We start from the raw sequence: 17,701 nt of genomic DNA on the forward strand, positions 1-17,701 counted from the left end.
CACACACACACACACACACACACACACACACACACACACACACACACGCACGTGCCTTGTTGCTAACAGGATGCATGTTTTGGAATATTTGTATTCTGTGCAGGCTTCCTTCTTTTCAATCTGTCAGTTTGGTTAGTATTTTGGAGTAACTACAATGTTGTTGATCCATCCTCAGTTTTCTCCTATCACAGCCATATAACTCTGTAACTGTCACCATTGGCATCATGGTTAAATCACTGAGCGGTTTCCTTCCTCTCCGTCAACTAAGTTAGGAAGGACGCATGTATCTTTGTAGTGACTGGGTGTATTGATACACCATCCAAAGTGTAATTAATAACTTCACCATGCTTCAAGGAATATTCAATGTCTGCTTTTTTTGCTGATGTTGCCATCTACCAATAGGTATCCTTCTTTGCGAGGCGTTGGAAACCTCCCTGGTCTTTGTGGTTGAATCTGTGTTTGAAATTCACTGTTCGACTGACATTATGGGTTATTGTGTGTAGGCCAGTGACAAAAAACTATATTTAATCAATTTTAAATTCAGGCTGTAACAACAAAATGTGGACAGTCAAGGGGAATACTTTCTGAAGGCACTGTTAATACCTTCTGCTGTTCCAACTATTGTATGTCATACAGAAATGTCTATACAAGTACTGTAATGTACGGTCATATACTGCAATATACTGTAATATACTGTATACTTATTCACCTGTGGCATGCAGAGATGTGTACATGTATACTTAGATGTACATCTGTCAGTGAGAGGTGTTTGTGTGTGTGTGTGTGTGTGTGTGCACGTGCAAGTGTGTGTTCATGTGTTTATGCCTGTTGTCCAAGGACATTTTCACAAAGTCGTTTTAAAAGTCTTGTTAATCCAAATACCAGCAACCAAATTAATTCAGTTCACATAAACACACACGCACACGCACACACACACACACACAGGCACACACACGTGCACACACGCACACACACACACACACACGCACACACACACGTGCACACACACCTTCTCCCAGGTCTAATCACAGTAGATAGGTGATTACAATCCAGGAGGTAAATTAAACTAAATCAAGAAGTAACATTTTTCTTTTCACTTTTCTCCTTGTCTCTCTCTTTTGTTCCTCTCCTCTCCCCCCCCCCCCTCACCTCCTCTCCCTCCCCTCTCCCTCTCACCCCCTCTCCTCCTCTCCCTCCCCTCACCTCCTCTCCTCCCATCTCCCCTCACCCCCTCACCTTTCTCCCTCCGCTCTCCCCCACCCCCCTCCCCTCACCTCCCCCCCTACCCCCTCTCCTCCTCTCCCTCCCATGCCCCCCTCCCTCCCACCCCCTCACCTCCTCTCCCTCCCCTCTCCCCCACCCCCTCCCTCCTCTCCCTCCCCCTTCCCCTTCCCCTCTCCCTACCACCCCCTCTCCTCCTCTCCCTCCCATCTCCCCTCTCCTCCCAACCCCTCTCCTCCTCTCCTTCCCTCTCCTCATCTCCCTCCCATCTCCCCTCTCTCTCCCACCCCCTCTCCTCCTCTCCTTCCCCTCTCCTCCTCTCCCTCCCATCTCCCCTCTCTCTCCCACCCCCTCTCCTCCTCTCCTTCCCCTCTCCTCCTCTCCCTCCCCTCACCTCCTCCCCCACCCCCCTCTCCTCCTCTCCCTCCCATCTCCCTCTCTCTCCCACCCCCCTCTCCTCCTCTCCTTCCCCTCTCCTCCTCTCCCTCCCCTCACCTCCTCCCCCACCCCCCTCTCCTCCTCTCCCTCCCATCTCCCCTCTCTCTCCCACCCCCCTCTCCTCCTCTCCTTCCCCTCTCCTCCTCTCCCTCCCCTCACCTCCCCCCCCCCACCCCCTCTCCTCCTCTCCCTCCCATCTCCCCTCTCTCTCCCACCCCTCTCCTCCTCTCCCTCCCATCTCCCCTCTCTCTCCCACCCCCTCTCCTCCTCTCCTTCCCCTCTCCTCCTCTCCCTCCCCCCTTCCCTCTCCCTCCCACAGCTCCAGTGTTCTACTTTGGCGAGGTAGAGTACCGTGTGGATGAGAGTGATGGATACGTGGAGGTCAGGGTGTTGAGGACAGGAACGGATCTCTCCAAGACCGCCACCATCACTGTGCGTTCACGCAAGACTGAGCCGGCCTCCGCAGAGGGTAGGGAGCTGATGTTGTTGTTGTTATGTGGAAGAGGATGAAGAGAAAAATGGGAGTTTAGATTGTCACCTCTCTTCTCTCTCCTCCCCTCCCTCTCTCTCTCTTCTCTCTCCTCTCTCCTCTCTCCTCTCCTCCCTCCTCCCCTCCCTCCCTCCCTCCCTCCCTCCCTCCCTCCCTCCCTCCCCTCCCTCCCTCTCTCTCTCTCTCTCTCTCTCTCTCTCTCTCTCTCTCTCTCTCTCTCTCTCTCTCTCTCTCTCTCTCTCTCCTCTCTCTGTCTCGCTTGCTCTCTCTCTTTCTCTCTATCTCTCGTTGGAGTGCATGCTGGGAGTGAGTCGGGAAGCTGGAGCGAGTGGGGTTGTATTGCAAGAGACACAGACGTCGGTATTTCCTCTTATGAATCCGGAGAAGAAAATTATACTTTGTAATGTGCCACCATTTGTTAGAGATGAACTGTTGGAGCGAGAGTTATCTTGTCATGGTCAACTTGTATCTACAATAAAAAATGTTCTTTTTGGATGCAAATCTCCTTTGCTGAAACACGTCATGTCTCATAGGAGATAAGTGCATATGATTTTAAAGAAGGATACTGACAAACTGAATTTAGCGTTCAGTTTTGAGATTGACGGATTTGATTATGTGTTCTACGCTTCTACTGAATCAATGAAATGCTTTGGCTGTGGAAGAGAGGGTCATTTGGTACGTTATTGTCCCGTGAACGAGCGCGCAGAGCCCGGTAGCAGCTCTAGTGCTGGTGCAGCTAATGCACCACCGCGAAGGGATGAACATGCTAAGGGTGCAGGGGAAGGGAGAAGGTGGGCAGATGTGGTTGAAAAAGTAGGAAAGAAAAGCAGTGTGGATATGGGGGCAATTGTGATAGATCAGAACAAAGAGGGAGGGGAAACAGTCGTTGAGATTGCGACTGGGGTCGCTGAGCTGGTGCTGGAAAATGAAATTGGAGGTCAAGACGAGATTGAAATAATGGAAAAGGAATCAGCTGTTTTCAAAGTATCGAGGAGTAAGAGGAAGAATTTAAGGGGTGATGAAGGTTCTAATTCTAAGAGGAAGGTAGAGATTGATCAATCAGTTGAGGATAAACAGGTTGTAGAGATGGTGGAGTTTTCTTCTGGGGAGGATAGCGAGAGTGAGTCATATGATGTGTCACAACAAAATAGTGAGATAAATGGGGTGGAAGGGAGGTATGGGATTGAGAAGGTACGTCAGTTTCTGAAGTTGACAAAAGGGAAGAAATATATGCATGATTATATATAATGTAACATATTTTTATATGCCCAGTGGTGGCAGTTGAGAGGATATGTTTTTTTGAGATATTACCAAATACCATTGAGAAATGAGAAATGTAACGCTGAGGATTATTTATTTATTGCTGGGGATTTTAACTGCACAGTCAGTGTTTCAGATAGAAACCACAAAGAACCTCATATAGCCTCACAGACTTTTTAAAAATGCCTTATTGTAACACATGAACTGTGTGATATTTGACGGAGTCAACATGGAGGCACGAGACAGTACACATGGGCCCATGTGAGAGAGAACACCATCTCTCTGGCCAGGTTAGATAGGTTTTATTGTTTTGAGCATCAATCTCAGGTCTGTAAATCAAGTGTGATAACCCCAGTGGGATTTTCTGATCATTGTTTAATAACAGAGGTGGTGTTCATTAACGCTGTAAAACCCAAAAGTGCATACTGGCATTTTAATATAACTTTATTGAGTGATGCTCAATTCAGGAAATGTTTTAGTTCTTTCTGGGAGAGGTGGAGGTCTCAAAAGGCCAGTTTTGCATTCCTTCAACAGTGGTGGGATATAGGGAAAATCCAGATTCAACAATTATGTAATCAATACACGAGGAATGTCACCAGAGACATCACCAGATCAATGAACATCCTAGAGTCTGAAATAGCGGAACTCCTGACGTTGGTTGAGACCACAGGAGATCGAGGCCATAATCAGGCCCTCAAGAGAAAAAAAGCGGCATTGGCAGACCTGCTGGGTATCAGAGCACAGGGGGCATTGGTGAGAAGTACGTTTCAGGGAATCTATGGAATGGATGCCTCATCCAGATTTTTCTTTGGTTTAGAGAAAAAGAATGGACAAAGAATAATTATTCATTGCCTCAAATCAGCTGTTGGACAGGAGCTCACTAGCCCTAGTGAAATTAGAACGAGGGCAGTAGAGTTCTATGCTGAGCTCTACAAGTGTGAGAACAAAGAGGATAAAACAGTGCCACAGCAGTTCCTTGATGGGCTCCCACAGGTGGCTGCAGAAGCTCAGGTTGAGCTAGAGCAACCATTGTCGTTGCAGGAGCTATACACTGCATTAAAAGGCATGGAAAATGGAAGGGCACCAGGCATTAATTAGCTTCCCGTTGACTTTTTAAAGTATTTTTGGGCTATGTTGGGAGAGGATTGGCTAGCAGTAGTTAACAATAGTTTGACCGGAGGGTTACTACCAATAAGCTGCAGGAGGGCTGTCCTCACCCTAGTGCCAAAAAAGGGTGACCCTAGGGAGGTGAAGAACTGGAGGCCGGTGGCTTTATTGTGCACTGATTGTAAGAACCTGTCCAAGGCTTTGTCCAACAGGCTGAGGGAGGTGATGGGGCAGATCATACATATGGACCAGTCCTACTGTGTTCCTGGCAGGCAGATAGGGGATAACATTTCTCTGATTCTGGATTTTCTGGACGTCTCTAGGGCTATTGGGTTGGATGCTGGTCTAATTTCAATTGATCAGGAAAAGGCATTTGACCGAGTTGAACATCAATACTTATGGCGCACTTTTGAGGCGTTTGGGTTCAGCTCTGGTTTTATTGCCATGATCAGAGTGATATATGGTGACATTGAAAGTGTATTGAAAGTTAACAGTGGCTTGAGTGCTCCTTTTAATTATTGTAGAGGTATCAGGCAGGGGTGTTCTTTGTCAGGAATGTTATATGCCATTGCTATAGAGCCACTACTAAATAGCATTTGAAGTCGCATTGAAGGGGTGTACCTTTCAGAGGATATTCCTCCTATTCGTCTCTCAGCTTATGCTGATGATGTAGTTATTTTAGTGAAAAATCAAGCAGAGGTGGATAGTTTGAGTCTCATGGTTGATAGGTTTAGTGGAATATCCTCTGCAAAGGTAAATTGGGAAAGAAGTTGTGCTTTACAGATTGGAAAATGGTCTGGAGGGATCATGGCTTTGCCAGGGGGCTGGAATGGTGTAAGGGAGGTTTTAAGTTTGAGTGTACCTAGGGGATGAGGGGACAATGGAAAGAAATTGGAACGGGGTTATTGAAATGGTGGAAGGGAGGATGAGGAGATGGCGTTGGTTGTTATCTCGTATGTCATATAGCGGGCCGCACTATTATAGTTAACAATGTGGTTGCCTCTGCACTGTGGCATCGGTTGTCATGTTTTAGAGCCACCATCTGGCCTTCTGGCTATGTTACAGGCGATTTATTGTAGATTTCTGTTGGCATAAATATCATTGGGTTCCACAAAGTGTTTTGTATACGTCAAAAGAGGAGGGGGGACAAGGTATTGTACATCTTGCTAGTAGCGCTGCTGCTTTCCGGTTTAAGTTTATTCAAAGGAAGGTTTATGGACCGGAGGTTTATGGAGAGGGCTGGCAGGTCTTGTATTACAGCAGGTCGGGGAATTAGGTTTAAAGGAGGCTTTATTTTTGGTTGATAGTAGCCAGATTTCTAGGGAGGGAGTACCTCCGTTTTACAGAGGCCTCCTTAGGGTTTGGAGCATAATGAAGGTGTCCAGACTCACTTCAGGGGAGTCAGTGCATTGGCTGCTGGAGGAACCTCTGGTGTATGGAGCAAGATGTGGATTTTACAACTGCAGTTGTTCCACATTTGTCTGGTGAAGGGCAAAATCATCACCCTAAAACAGTTAATGTTAATGTCATCACCCACCTTAATGGATGGAGGACGGGTGGCTGAACATTTGGGGGTGAGGTCGGAAAGGATTGTCGGACAACTGCTGGGAAACTGCAGGAAGGCTCTGTCAGCAGAAGAGTGGGTTATGCTTAATAGTCACAAGAAGAAGGTACAAGATGAAAACATCTCATTTCCAAGACTAGGGATTACAACCAATATCCCAGAGTCAGAAAGAAAGGCGTTATTACTGGATTTGAGAGGGTTGGAAGAGGTGGGTTTGGATGAGGTGAATGGGAAAGACTTATATAGGGGGTGTTTTGAATAAAGATACATTGAAGAATAGAAAATACACTCCTTGGAGGGTACAATTGGTCATTGATGACAAGGTAAAGCCAGCATGGAGAGCACTGTACAAGCCACCGTTACAATAAGGTACTGGTGATATGCAATGGAGGGTTTTGAATGGCATCATTGCAGTTAATGCTTTTGTATCTGTTATTAACTCAGATGTTGGAGATGGATGTCCTTTTTGTAACATAAGAGAAACCATTTTTCACTGTTTTATGGAGTGTGAGAGGATAAAGCCTCTCTTTGAAATACTGGAGTCTTTGTTTACAGCTGTAGGGGAGATTTTCAATAACACTGTTTTTATTTTTGGGTTTCAATATAGTAAGCGACAGAAAATAAAATGTAATCTGTAGAATTTTATTTTGGGACAAGCTAAGATGTACATTTTTCTGAGTAGGAAACATAAAATAGAAACGGGATATGGGCAGGATGTAAAACGTGTTTTTAAAGGATTAGTCAAAGCGAGAATAAAAGTGGATTTAGAGTTCTTCTCGGCTGTAAAAGATCACCCATTGTTTGAGAAGAAGTGGGATTATGAAGGAGCAGTGTATTTTGTGGAGGAGGGGAAACTATTTTTTGTTGATGAAATTAGTTAAATGTATATACAGTGGGGAGAACAAGTATTTGATACACTGCCGATTTTGCAGGTTTTCCTACTTCCAAAGCATGTAGAGGTCTGTAATTTTTATCATAGGTACACTTCAACTGTGAGAGATGGAATCAAAATCAAGAAAAAAATCCAGAAAATCACATTGTATGATTTTTAAGTAATTAATTTGCATTTTATTGCATGACATAAGTATTTGATCACCTACCAACCAGTAAGAATTCCGGCTCTCACAGACCTGTTAGTTTTTCTTTAAGAAGCCCTCCTGTTCTCCACTCATTACCTGTATTAACTGCACCTGTTTGAACTCGTTACCTGTATAAAAGACACCTGTCCACACACTCAATCAAACAGACTCCAACCTCTCCACAATGGCCAAGACCAGAGAGCTGTGTAAGGACATCAGGGATAAAATTGTAGACCTGCACAAGGCAGGGTTGGGCTACAGGACAATAGGCAAGCAGCTTGGTGAGAAGGCAACAACTGTTGCCGTAATTATTAGAAAATGGAAGAAGTTCAAGATGACGTCAATCACCCTCGGTCTGGGGCTCCAGGCAAGATCTCACCTCGTGGGGCATCAATGATCATGAGGAAGGTGAGGGATCATCCCAGAACTACACGGCAGGACCTGGTCAATGACCTGAAGAGAGCTGGGACCACAGTCTCAAAGAAAACCATTAGTAACACACTACGCCGTCATGGATTAAAATCCTACAGCGCACGCAAGGTCCCCCTACTCAAGCCAGCGCATGTCCTGGCCCGTCTGAAGTTTGCCAATGACCATCTGGATGATCCAGAGGAGGAATGGAAAAAGGTCATGTGGTCTGATGAGACAAAAATAGAGCTTTTTGGTCTAAACTCCACTCGCCGTGTTTGGAGGAAGAAGAAGGATGAGTACAACCTCAAGAACACCATCCCAACCGTGAAGCATGGAGGTGGAAACATCATTCTTTGGGGATGCTTTTCTGCAAAGGGGACAGGACGACTGCACCGTATTGAGGGGAGGATGGATGGGGCCATGTATCGCGAGATCTTGGCCAACAACCTCCTTCCCTCAGTAAGAGCATTGAAGATGGGTCGTGGCTGGGTCTTCCAGCATGACAACGACCCGAAACACACAGCCAGGGCAACTAAGGAGTGGCTCCATAAGAAGCATCTCAAGGTCCTGGAGTGGCCTAGCCAGTCTCCAGACCTGAACCCAATAAAAAATCTTTTGGAGGGAGCTGAAAGTCCGTATTGCCCAGCGACAGCCCCGAAACCTGAAGGATCTGGAGAAGGTCTGTATGGAGGAGTGGGCCAAAATCCCTGCTGCAGTGTGTGCAAACCTGGTCAAGACCTACAGGAAATGTATGATCTCTGTAATTGCAAACAAAGGTTTCTGTACCAAATATTAAGTTCTGCTTTTCTGATGTATCAAATACTTATGTCATGCAATAAAATGCAAATTAATTACTTAAAAATCATACAATGTGATTTTCTGGAAGTGTACCTATGATAAAAATTACAGACCTCTACATGCTTTGTAAGTAGGAAAACCTGCAAAATCGGCAGTGTATCAAATACTTGTTCTCCCCACTGTATATGATTTTTTATTTAATTTAATTTATTTGTATTTTTTATTTAGGAATGACAAATGTGTTGTTTAATTTCTGAAAAGACACAGTGTGCCATTATTTGTGTTAATAATTAAGTATAAAATAAAGGTTTTATAAAACTCAACTCTCTCTCTCTCTCCTCTCTCTCCGCTCTCTCTCGCCCCTCCTCCTCTCGCTCTCCTCTCTCTCTCCCTCGCTTCTCTCTCTCCCCGTCCTCTCTCTTTCTCTCTCTCTCTCTCTCTCTCTCTCTCTCTCTCTCTCTCTCTCTCTCTCTCTCTCTCTCTCTCTCTCTCTCTCTCTCTCTCTCTCTCTCACACCATGCACACCCTAATTGACAAACTATCTCTCTCCCTCTCTCATTCCAATCTCTCTCGCCTTCTCTCTGTCATGTAGCTGGTGTGGACTACGTAGGGATCAGTCTTAACCTGGACTTTGCCCCAGGGGTGATCCAGCAGACATTCAGGGTGAATATCTTGGATGACCTGGGTCAGCCGGTGCTGGAGGGGCCAGAGACCTTCGAGCTGGTCCTCCGCATGCCGCTGAATGGCATTCTGGGAGAACCGGGGAAGACCACCGTCTTCATCAACGACTCGGTCTCCGACTGTGAGTTATGACATCATTGTGACATCATTGCAAAAATTGTTGTTATTTTTAGTTGCATTAATTTACTATAGTACAGTAAGCTAAGCAGTTCTCTGTGTTTGTTGTATTGATTGATTTATTGATTGATTATCCGTCCGTCCCCTCAGTGCCCAAGGTCCAGTTCCGGGAGGTGTTGTATACGGGGGAGGAGAGCGACGGTCGTATCCTGGCAACAGTGTACCGTAGTGGCGACATCAGCTACAAATCCACCGTGCGCTGTTACACCCGACAGGGGTCAGCTCGGGTCACCACTGACTTCCACGAACGACCCAACACTGACGTTTCTATCATTACCTTCCTACCAGGTAACACGGTGTTACCACCTGGCTCATAGTCCGTAACAACAAAGGGAGACCACGCATGACTTAAATCTAAAAAGGAATACATGTATTAAACTAAATAATAATAAATACAAATATGTAACAAAAGCTGTGGACGTCTGTAGGATCAGTAGTGTCTGCAGTGTGTGGATGAGTGGAGAGGGAGTAGCCCTAGCCTAGCCTAGCCTAGCCCTAGCCTAGCCTAGCGTAGCCCTAGCCTAGCCTAGCGTAGCCCTAGCCTAGCCTAGCCTAGCCTAGCCACTGCCCAGGGGCGCCACATCAGCTGACGATCCTCCCAGCTCTGCCCACTGGCCTCCTGCAACAAGCAGACTAGCAAACAGGAGATCCCAGCAGACAGAGTGGGAGGGACGTCACACACACACACACACACACACATGCATACACATATACACACTCTCACCTAACACACAGGTAACACACACATACAGTACACACCTAACACACTCGTAACACACACATGCTAATATGGGTACTCAGCATTTGCATCTGTCACGAGAGAGTACGCAAATACTAACCCTACACACCCCATATCACTAACAAACACACACTCACTGAACTCTCATTCATCTCCGTCTCTATCCCCAAGGGGAGGCAGCGCAGAACTGTGTGTTGTCGCTGGTTGATGACACGGTCCACGAGGAGGGGGAGGAGCTTCGACTGGTCCTGGGGAACCACAAGAGCGAATCACCGTTCGGGGCGTCGGTCGGAGAGCTGAAGGAGACCACCATCATGATTACAGATACTGCTGACAGTAAGAGAGGGAGGGAGAGAGGGAGGGGGGGTAGGAGGGAGAGAGGGAGGAAGAGAGGGAGGGGGGGGTAGGAGGGAGAGAGGGAGGGGGGGTGGGAGGGGGTAGGAGGGAGAGAGGGAGGGAAAGAGGGAGGGAGGGAGAGAGGGAGGGAGAGAGGGAGGGAGAGGGGGGGTAGGAGGGAGAGAGGAGGGAGAGAGGGAGGGGGGGAGGAGGGAGAGAGGGAGGGAAAGAGGGAGGGAGGGAGGGAGAGAGGGAGGGAGAGAGGGAGGGAGGGGGGGTAGGAGGGAGAGAGGGAGGGAGAGAGGGAGGGGGTAGGAGGGAGAGAGGGAGGGAAAGGAGGGAGGGAGGGAGGGAGAGAGGGAGGGAGAGAGGGAGGGAGAGAGGGGGTAGGAGGGAGAGAGGAGGGGGGTAGGAGGGAGAGAGGGAGGGGGATAGGAGGGAGAGAGGGAGGGAGAGAGGGAGGGGGGCAGGAGGGAGAGAGGGAGGGAGAGAGGGAGGGGGTAGGAGGGAGAGAGGGAGGGAGAGAGGGAGGGGGTAGGAGGGAGAGAGGGAGGGAGAGAGGGAGGGGGTAGGAGGGAGAGAGGGAGGGAAAGAGGGAGGGGGGTAGGAGGGAGAGAGGGAGGGGAGAGGGAGGGGGTAGGAGGGAGAGAGGGAGGGGGAGAAGGAGGGAGAGAGGGAGGAGAGAGGGAGAGAGGGGGGTAGGAGGGAGAGAGGGAGGGAAAGAGGGAGGAGAGGGGGGGGGTAGGAGGGAGAGAGGGAGGGAGAGAGGGAGGGGGGAGGAGGGAGAGAGGGAGGGAAAGAGGGAGGGAGAGAGGGAGGGAGAGAGGGAGGGAGAGAGGGGGGGTAGGAGGGAGAGAGGGAGGGAGAGAGGGAGGGGGGAGGAGGGAGAGAGGGAGAGAGGGAGGGGGGATAGGAGGGAGAGAGGGAGGGAGAGAGGGAGGGGGTAGGAGGGAGAGAGGGAGGGAGAGAGGGAGGGGGGTAGGAGGGAGAGAGGGAGGGAGAGAGGGAGGGGGGTAGGAGGGAGAGAGGGAGGGGGGATAGGAGGGAGAGAGGGAGGGAGAGAGGGAGGGGGATAGGAGGGAGAGAGGGAGGGAGAGAGGGAGGGGGGTAGGAGGGAGAGAGGGAGGGAGAGAGGGAGGGGGGTAGGAGGGAGAGAGGGAGGGAAAGAGAGAGGGGGTAGGAGGGAGAGAGGGAGGGAGAGAGGGAGGGGGTAGGAGGGAGAGAGGAGGGGGGATAGGAGGGAGAGAGGGAGGGAGAGAGGAGGGAGGGGGGTAGGGAGAGAGGGAGGGAGAGAGGGAGGGGGGTAGGAGGGAGAGAAGGAGGGAAAGAGGGAGGGAGGGAGGGAGAGAGGGAGGGGGGGTAGGAGGGAGAGAGGGAGGGAGGGGGGTGAGAGGGAGGGAAAGAGGGAGGGAGGGAGAGAGGGAGGGAGAGAGGGAGGGGGGGTAGGAGGGAGAGAGGGAGGAAGAGAGGGAGGGGGGTAGGAGGGAGAGAGGGAGGGAAAGAGGGAGGGAGGGAGAGAGGGAGGGAGAGAGGGAGGGAGAGAGGGAGGGGGGTAGGAGGGAGAGAGGGAGGGAGAGAGGGAAGGGGGGTAGGAGGGAGAGAGGGAGGGAGAGAGGGAGGGGGGTAGGAGGGAGAGAGGGAGGGAGAGAGGGAGGGGGGTAGGAGGGAGAGGGAGGGAAAGAGGGAGGGGGTAGGAGGGAGAGGGGGGTAGGAGGGAGAGAGGGAGGGGGTAGGAGGGAGAGAGGGAGGGGGTGAGAGGAGAGGGAGGGAAAGAGGGAGGGAGGGAGAGAGGGAGGGAGAGAGGGAGGGGGTAGGAGGGAGAGAGGGAGGGAAGAGGAGGGAGGGGGAGGAGAGAGGGAGGGAGAGAGGGAGGGGGTAGGAGGGAGAGAGGGAGGATAGGAGGGAGAGAGGGAGGGGGGTAGGAGGGGGAGAGGGAGGGAGAGAGGGAGGGGGGGTAGGAGGGAGAGAGGGAGGGGGGTAGGAGGGAGAGGGAGGGGGGGTAGGAGGGAGAGAGGGAGGGAGAGAGGAGGGGGGGTAGGAGGGAGAGAGGGAGGGAGAGAGGGAGGGGGGGGTAGGAGGGAGAGAGGGAGGGGTAGGAGGGAGAGAGGGAGGGGGTAGGAGGGAGAGAGGGAGGGAGAGAGGGAGGGGGGTAGGAGGGAGAGAGGGAGGGAGAGGGGGGGTAGGAGGGAGAGAGGGAGGGAGAGAGGGAGGGGGGGTAGGAGGGAGAGAGGGAGGGAGAGAGGGAGGGGGGTAGGAGGGAGAGAGGGAGGGAAAGAGGGAGGGAGGGAGAGAGGGAGGGAGAGAGGGAGGGAGAGGGGGGGGTAGGAGGGAGATAGGGAGGGAGAGAGGGAGAGAGGGAGGGGGCAGGAGGGAGAGAGGGAGGGAGAGAGGGAGGGGGGGGTAGGAGGGAGAGAGGGAGGGAGAGAGGGAGGGGGGTAGGAGGGAGAGAGGGAGGGGAGGAGGGAGGGAGGGAGGGAGGGAGGGAGGGAGAGAGGGAGGAGAGAGGGAGGGGGGTAGGAGGGAGAGAGGGAGGGAAAGAGGGAGGGAGGGAGAGAGGGAGGGAGAGAGGGAGGGGGGTAGGAGGGAGAGAGGGAGGAAGAGAGGGAGGGGGGTAGGAGGGAGAGAGGGAGGGAGAGAGGGAGGGGGGTAGGAGGGAGAGAGGGAGGGAAAGAGGGAGGGAGGGAGAGAGGGAGGGAGAGAGGGAGGGAGAGGGGGGGTAGGAGGGAGAGAGGGAGGGAGAGAGGGAGGGGGGTAGGAGGGAGAGAGGGAGGGGGGATAGGAGGGAGAGAGGGAGGGAGAGAGGGAGGGGGGTAGGGGAGGGAGAGTGGGAGGGAGAGAGGGAGGGGTAGGAGGGAGAGAGGGAGGGAGAGAGGGAGGGGGTAGGAGGGAGAGAGGGAGGGAAAGAGGGAGGGGGTAGGAGGGAGAGGGGGGGGATAGGAGGGAGAGAGGGAGGGAGAGAGGGAGGGGTGTAGGAGGGAGAGGGGGTAGGAGGGAGGGAGGGGGGGGTAGGGAGAGAGGGAGGGAGAGAGGGAGGGGGGGTAGGAGGGAGAGAGGGGGAGGGAGGAGGAGGGAGGGAGGGAGAGAGGGAGGGAGAGAGGGAGGGGGGTAGGGAGAGAGGGAGGGGGATAGGAGGGAGAGAGGGAGGGAGAGAGGGAGGGAGAGAGGGAGGGAGAGGGGGGGGTAGGAGGGAGAGAGGGAGGGAGAGAGGGAGGGGGGATAGGAGGGAGAGAGGGAGGGGGATAGGAGGGAGAGAGGGAGGGAGAGAGGGTAGGAGGGGGGTAGGGAGAGAGGGAGGGGGTAGGAGGGAGAGAGGGAGGGAGGGGGTAGGGAGAGAGGGAGGGGGTAGGAGGGAGAGAGGGAGGGAGAGAGGGAGGGGGTAGGAGGGAGAGAGGGAGGGAGGGAGAGAGGGAGGGGGGGTAGGAGGGAGAGAGGGAGGGAGAGAGGGAGGGAGAGAGGGAGAGAGGGAGGGGGGTAGGAGGGAGAGAGGGAGGGAGAGAGGGAGGGGGGTAGGAGGGGAGAGAGGGAGGGAGAGAGGGAGGGGGGTAGGAGGGAGAGAGGGAGGGAGGGAGGGAGGGAGGGAGGGAGAGAGGGAGGGAGAGAGGGAGGGGGGTAGGAGGGAGAGAGGGAGGGAGAGAGGGAGGGGGGGTAGGAGGGAGAGAGGGAGGGGGGTGAGAGGGAGGGAGGGAGGGGGGAAGGAAGGAACTTGGAAAAAGTCTCAGATATCAAACAACTTTCCTTTCGTCACTATGAAAACATGGCTTATATATGCATTTAGATGTATTTATAATTCAGTGTAATCTCTTACATTATCATTACTTATATTGTCATTACTGCTGTTGGGAATTAATGACAGTGATTTAACATAATGAATCATAATCACATTGTTACATGCAGTGTTTAACTGTCATTATGATTCACTGAAGTAACTAGGGCTATACACACAAACTCATTGCCTCCCATCCCATCCCTCCTCCCATCCCCCCTTCCATCCCCCCTCCTCCCATCCCCCCTCCCCTCCCATCTCTCCCCCCTCCCTTCCCTCCTCCCATCCCTCCCATCCCTCCTCCCATCCCCCTCCCATCCCCCCTCCCATCCCCCCCCATCCCTCCCCCCCTTCCTCCATCCCTCTCTCTCCCTCCTATAACCTCTGACCCCTACCTCCCTCTGACTCCTCTCCAGAGTCTATCATCAAGTTCAGGGAAACCAAGTTCAGTGTGAGCGAGCCCAAGGAGGCAGGCTCTGTTTCCACAGTGAAGATTCCAGTGCTGCGATTGGGCGACACCTCCAAGGTGTCAGTGGTCCGCGTTCACACCAAGGACGGGTCGGCTACCTCAGGAGAGGACTACCATCCTGTCTCAGAGGGTAAGGACCAAGTGATTATTGTTTACAGACAGAGAGACAGAGAGACAGAGAGAGAGAGAGAGAGAGAGAGAGAGAGAGAGAGAGAGAGAGAGAGAGAGAGAGAGAGAGAGAGAGAGAAAAATGTCCTCCTGTGTGCTACCTATATCCCCCCACTAGAATCCCCATACTTTAATGAAGACAGTTTCTCCATCCTGGAGGGGGAAATCAATAATTTCCAGACCCAGGGACATGTACTAGTCTGTGGCGACCTAAATGCCAGAACTGGACAAGAACCTGACACCCTCAGCACACAGGGGGACAAACACCTACCTGGAGGTGACAGCATTCCCTCCCCCATATGCCCCCCTAGGCACAACTACGACAACATAACCAACAAAAATGGGTCACGACTCCTGCAGCTCTGTCGCACACTAGGTATGTACATAGTCAATGGTAGGCTTCGAGGGGACTCCTATGGTAGGTACACCTATAGCTCATCTCTTGGCAGTAGTACTGTAGACTACTTTATCACTGACCTCAACCCAGAGTCTCTCAGAGCGTTCACAGTCAGCCCCACTGACACCCCTATCAGACCACAGCAAAATCACAGTCTACTTGAACAGAGCAATACTCAATCATGAGGCATCAAAGCCAAAAGAACTGAATAATATTAAGAAATGCTATAGATGGAAGGAAAGTAGTGTTGAAACCTACCAAAAAACAATTAGGAAACAACAAATTCAATCCATTCTAGACAACTTCCTGGACAAAACGTTCCACTGTAATAGTGAAGGTGTAAACTTGGCAGTAGAAAACCTAAACAGTATATTTGACCTCTCAGCTTCCCTATCTGTCACGAACAGAAGAGGACCCAAGAGCGCAAGTTCAAATTCAGAGTTCTTTATTCAAGGTTACAGGCGGGAAGAGGAGTCCCAGGGGTGTCAGGGGTCTTTCAGGGTCCTCCTGTGGGTACCTGTGCTCCGGGGTCACCAAATGTCCGGGGGTGTCCAGTCCAAGTGCTTAGTGTGTGTTCCCAGTGATGGAGCGGCGTATCGGGCTGAGGGTGGTGAAACGCCTGGGCACGCTCATCTGGTGGTCGGAGACCTGGGGGAAACACACACACAACAGCAATATGAATGGCAGGCAGAAGTACAGATCAGGGCTGGGCAAATATCGGTGGTGAGAGACAGAAGGCAGAAACGAGTTACCGGAGGGGCTGAAGATCGGAGAGTAGTCGAGGTCCAGAAGGCAGGTTGGGATAGACGGGGCAGTAGAACAAGGAGGCAGTCAAGAAAGGATCGGTATCACAAACAGGAGTCAGAGCGCAGACAGGCAGGTTACTGGTCCGGGTTTGAAGACGATCTGACAGGGCTTGGCTGAAAACCAGGGCTTGATATACTGGGAGAGGTAGTGGGGAAATGCAGTTCAGCTGGCAGAGTAATTAGAACAGAGTGAGGCAAGGTGAGGATGGTGAGTGGGAAATGCAGTGCAGCTGGCCAGGTAACAAGAGCAGAGCAGGGCAGGTGGAGCTAGTTAGGCTGAGTAGAGAGAGGGAGGTGAGCAGAGTGGAAGATAATTGAATGCAATTAATGTTGCTACCAGGGAGAGAGAGTGCTCATGACAGGACCCCCCCTCCAAGGGGACGGCCCCAGAAGTCCCAAGAACAACATCATGCCGGGAGGGTGGAGGGGAGCAGGCGGCGGGTCAGAACTCCTCCGAGCGGTCCGAGTGAATCTCCTCATCCTCAGAAGGAGCTGGAGGGTCACGGTCGGGAGACAGGACAGGCACTGGAGACAGGAGCAGGGCGGGCCGGACGGCTAGGAACCCCTCTTGGACGGCCCCTACGGATTGCAGGCCGATCAGGATGTAGTCGGTGGAAGTCAGTGATAAGGGTCCGGTCCACTATCCTCCTGGCCGGGATCCAGGTCCTCTCCTCTGGACCATATCCCTCCCAATCAACGAGGTACTGGAGACCCCTACCCCTTCGCCTAGAGCGGAGCAGCCGCCGGACGGTGAAGACAGGACCGCCATCTACGAGGCGCGGGAGGAGGTGGCGCCGGAGCTGCAGGGACCAGGGGACTTTCATGGACCGGCTTGACCTTGGAGACGTGGAAGGTGGGGTGGACCCGCATGGAAGCGGGCAACTGAAGTCGGACCGCCGTTGGACTGATGACTTTCTGCACAGGAAAAGGACCAATGAAGCGAGGGGCCAGCTTTCGTGATACAACCCGCAGCGGCAGATCCCGGGCAGACAGCCAGACCTTCTGACCAACCCGGTAAGTAGGTGCTGGGTCCTCCGTCGGTTGGCACCGACGGGCGTAGCTGGTTCCAGACTTCAGGAGCACAGTGCGAGCCTGGGCCCGAGTGCGGCGGCAGCGGCGGGCATACGCAAGAGCAGACGGACAGGTGGCATCCACCTCCTGGCTGGCAAACAGTGGGAGGTTGATACCCGGGAGACACACTGAAAGGGGAGAGCCCGGTGGAGGAACTGGTGAGTGAATTATGGGCATATTCCACCCAGAGCAGGTGTTGAGCCCAGGCCCGGGGATTTTGGGAAGCCACACACCTCAGTGCCTTCTCCAGCTCCTGGTTCATGCGTTCAGTCTGGCCGTTTGACTGCGGGTGGAATCCAGACGATAGGCTGGCGGTGGCCCCAAGGAGATGACAGAACTCCTTCCAAAAGGTTGCTGAGAATTGCGGGCCCCCGGTCTGACACTATATCCTGGGGTAGGCCATGGATACGAAACACATGTTCCAGGACCACCTGGGAGGTCTCTTTAGCAGAGGGTAGTTTGGGAAGGGGCACGAAGTGGGTCATCTTACTAAAGCGGTCAACAATGGTAAGGATGACTGTGTGTCCGTCAGAGGGCGGAAGGCCCGTAACAAAGTCCAGTGAAACGTGGGACCAGGGCCTCTTGGGTATGAGTAGGGGTTGCAGCAACCCAGCAGGAGGCTGGTTGGGAGTCTTGTTTCGGTTACAAGTGGGACAAGCTCGGATGAATTTCTCGACATCCCGTTCTCATCCCCGCCACCAGAACCGCTGGCGGACCAGATGAAGG

At 52.4% G+C, this 17,701-nt stretch overlaps 1 protein-coding gene across 1 annotated transcript in view; it reads left to right on the forward strand.

The window, feature by feature from the left end:
- The window catches only part of LOC121556629 (FRAS1-related extracellular matrix protein 2-like), a gene marked incomplete at its 5' end in the record, with an annotated part of 146,481 nt that overhangs the window by 53,690 nt on the left and 75,090 nt on the right, over positions 1 to 17,701 (forward strand). Inside the window, 5 exons of the mRNA XM_045216882.1 lie at positions 1,979 to 2,128; positions 8,961 to 9,170; positions 9,317 to 9,514; positions 10,137 to 10,301; positions 14,481 to 14,663. Coding sequence (XP_045072817.1) covers positions 1,979 to 2,128; positions 8,961 to 9,170; positions 9,317 to 9,514; positions 10,137 to 10,301; positions 14,481 to 14,663 — 906 coding nt within the window. The remainder of the gene's footprint in view (positions 1 to 1,978; positions 2,129 to 8,960; positions 9,171 to 9,316; positions 9,515 to 10,136; positions 10,302 to 14,480; positions 14,664 to 17,701) is intronic.

The sequence above is a fragment of the Coregonus clupeaformis genome, unplaced genomic scaffold (genome assembly GCF_020615455.1).
Source record: "Coregonus clupeaformis isolate EN_2021a unplaced genomic scaffold, ASM2061545v1 scaf0838, whole genome shotgun sequence".
NCBI lineage: Eukaryota > Metazoa > Chordata > Actinopteri > Salmoniformes > Salmonidae > Coregonus > Coregonus clupeaformis.